The 2,377-nt window shown below is 47.5% G+C and overlaps 1 protein-coding gene across 1 annotated transcript; it reads left to right on the top strand.

Moving 5' to 3' along the window:
• Window positions 1-379: 379 nt before the first annotated feature.
• ASPBRDRAFT_208055 (uncharacterized protein) lies at window positions 380-1,873 on the top strand. Its single transcript, XM_067621815.1, has 5 exons — window positions 380-926; window positions 1,001-1,112; window positions 1,161-1,251; window positions 1,303-1,387; window positions 1,440-1,873. The coding sequence occupies exons 1-5, from the start codon at window positions 457-459 to the stop codon at window positions 1,663-1,665; spliced, it is 984 nt and encodes a 327-aa protein (XP_067477517.1). The 5' UTR covers window positions 380-456; the 3' UTR covers window positions 1,666-1,873.
• Window positions 1,874-2,377: the final 504 nt, after the last annotated feature.

Below are 2,377 nucleotides of genomic sequence, written 5' to 3'. Positions count from 1 at the left end.
AACCCGACGCCAAAGATTCAAGTATCCGAGGTCTATCAAGATCTATTTGACCGTGTCCTGCTTGTCGAGGGAAGTCATCAACTCAGGAATGTAGAGAAATGTCGGATGTCACAAGCATGTAAAAATGACAGGACGCCGGATGCGGTCATAGAGACCGTACCCAAGCGGCACCTGGGGTTCAGGGCTCATCGTCGTCATACCTAGCTCATGTCTAATTCTAGGCTTAAGGCCTTCCGCCAAACTCCTTGTCGGTTGAGCCAATATCTTCAAAAGATGAGATATTCTATTAGCACCGCTACTATCGGACGCCATCGCAATGACGGTTGTGTTACTTCACCAGCCGACAGCAAGTAGTCCGATGTCATTGGTATCGCCGGCCGCCGTTATATGTCCATATATAGCTTAATTCCAGCACAGACGTGCCAAAGCATACCAGCAACAGAGGCCTAATCGAAAATGTCTCGTCAACTTTGCATTACCTCGGCTGACGGCCACACCGGCTTTTTAATAGCCGAACTGATTCTAACAGACCCTAACTTCGCCAAAAAGATCGGCTCTCTTACATGTCTATCTATTCATCCTAACGCGGATTCTTGCAAAGAGCTCTCCAAGCTCGGTGGGAAGATCATTCCGCACAAGCCTGGCCGGCTTAGAGATACTGTTTCTACCCTAAGGGGTATAGGAGCAGATACGATGTGCTTAATTCCACCGGCAAATCAAGATAAATTCGATATTACAGTCGAGTTGATTGAGGCAGCTAAGAAAGCTAACATCTCGAATGTATGCTTCCTTAGCTCTGCTGGCTGCGACCTGGCGGAGCGAGATCAGCAACCACGTCTACGTGAGTTTATAGACTTGGAAGCTATGTTTATGTCCTCAAAGGGGGATCCGTCGACCTCGACAGGTCATTCTCCCGTTATTGTGCGGTAGGCTTCCTCTTATGATCCTTAAATACCCATCCCTCAAGCGGGGCGTAATTGGAATCATCTGATCTTCCTAGGCCCGGCTTTTACGCGGAGAACATCCTTCTCTACTCCAGGCAGGCGCAGGAAGAGGGCTTACTTCCCCTTCCCATCGGCACTAGCCACAAGTTTGCGCCGATTGCTCTTGGTGTAAGCTACCTCTCCCGCCGGGTATTAAACTGACACTAATCTTAACAGGATGTTGCACAAGTTGTCGCTCATGTTTTAACGGGTGAAGGAAAACATGGATTTAGCGATAAACACAGAGGGCAGCTTATAGTTCTGACCGGTAAGACAGACCTACAACAAAATAGAACGCTCTATACTCATATCAATATAGGACCGATGCTTACTACCGGTGATGAGCTTGCCACAGCTGCTAGTAAGTCATTAGGAGAGGACCTTCAATTTGAAGATATATCTGAGTATGTGCCCCTTTCTTATGGGAAATACTACGCTAAACGCTATAATATATAGGGCGGAAGCCAAAAAGGTCCTTCATGCTCAGGCTGAAAGTGACGAGTCCGAGATCCAGTATTTACTAGAGTATTACTCTCTAGTGCGTGAGGGTAAGACGAACTATATCTCTACCACTGCCTTTCACGATATTACTGGCGGACACCCTCAAGAGCCGCCAGATTTCTTCAAAGTGTACGCGCAGGATCTCCATCCGAAGCAGAGTCATAAAAAGCGGAAACGGTGATCAATCGGACTGTATCTGCGCAGAGAGGCGCGGGGTGGGGAAATGTTCGGGTTCTGGACCGAAAAGTTTTTCGTTTCTCACCTAACTTTGTTTCCGTTTCTCATTTTGTCCTAAACGTAGTTGGGTTATCTGTGACCTGTTACGGTTCACCTTGTACGTACGTCATCGCGACGACATCCGCTGAGATAAAACCCGTTCGCTGCATGCGTGTGAACAAAACTTCTGTCACTGTGTAATCATCTTCCTAGACACCTATCCATACGCACAGTATGTCTCGTCGTATAACCGTTCCCAAACAGCCATCGCGGCCAATTTGACTAGGCAGCTGCATGATCTACGGCTGCGGAGCGGGGCTGCTCGGTGTTGCTGCGTAAAGCCTCCTTCAATCCTCTTAGTCAGTTCTCCGCTAACCACCACCAGGATGACGGTTGGAGAGAAGATCGAGTAATATTTCACTGGCAGACTGAGTTCATTTGTTCCAGGGCATACGCTGGAGCGCCTGCTATCGCTGCCCGTGAGGCCTGATTCTGAGTGCTTCGGACTGAACATGGCAATGCACTATAGTTAGAGAGTAGCTGCAGCTATTATCAGAGTCTTTATAAGTGTAAATAAAATTCTTGGGACTTTTTGAAATTTCATATTTATATTAGTATGGCTGATGATCGACCAGACCCTAGAGAATGTAACAGGTGTTGGTGTGCATCCATAGTAG

Source organism: Aspergillus brasiliensis (assembly GCF_001889945.1).
Source record: "Aspergillus brasiliensis CBS 101740 unplaced genomic scaffold ASPBRscaffold_8, whole genome shotgun sequence".
Taxonomy (NCBI): Eukaryota; Fungi; Ascomycota; class Eurotiomycetes; order Eurotiales; family Aspergillaceae; genus Aspergillus; species Aspergillus brasiliensis.
The sequence above is the reverse complement of the archived record's forward strand: the minus strand, read 5'-3'. Positions and strand labels throughout refer to the sequence as shown.

Coding starts and splice junctions, on each gene's coding strand:
- ASPBRDRAFT_208055 (XM_067621815.1), top strand. CDS start 457: ATGTCTCGTCAACTTTGCATTACCTCGGCTGACGGCCACACCGGCTTT. Junction 927..1,000: donor CATTCTCCCGTTATTGTGCG/GTAGGCTTCCTC, acceptor TGATCTTCCTAG/GCCCGGCTTTTACGCGGAGA. Junction 1,388..1,439: donor CAATTTGAAGATATATCTGA/GTATGTGCCCCT, acceptor TATAATATATAG/GGCGGAAGCCAAAAAGGTCC.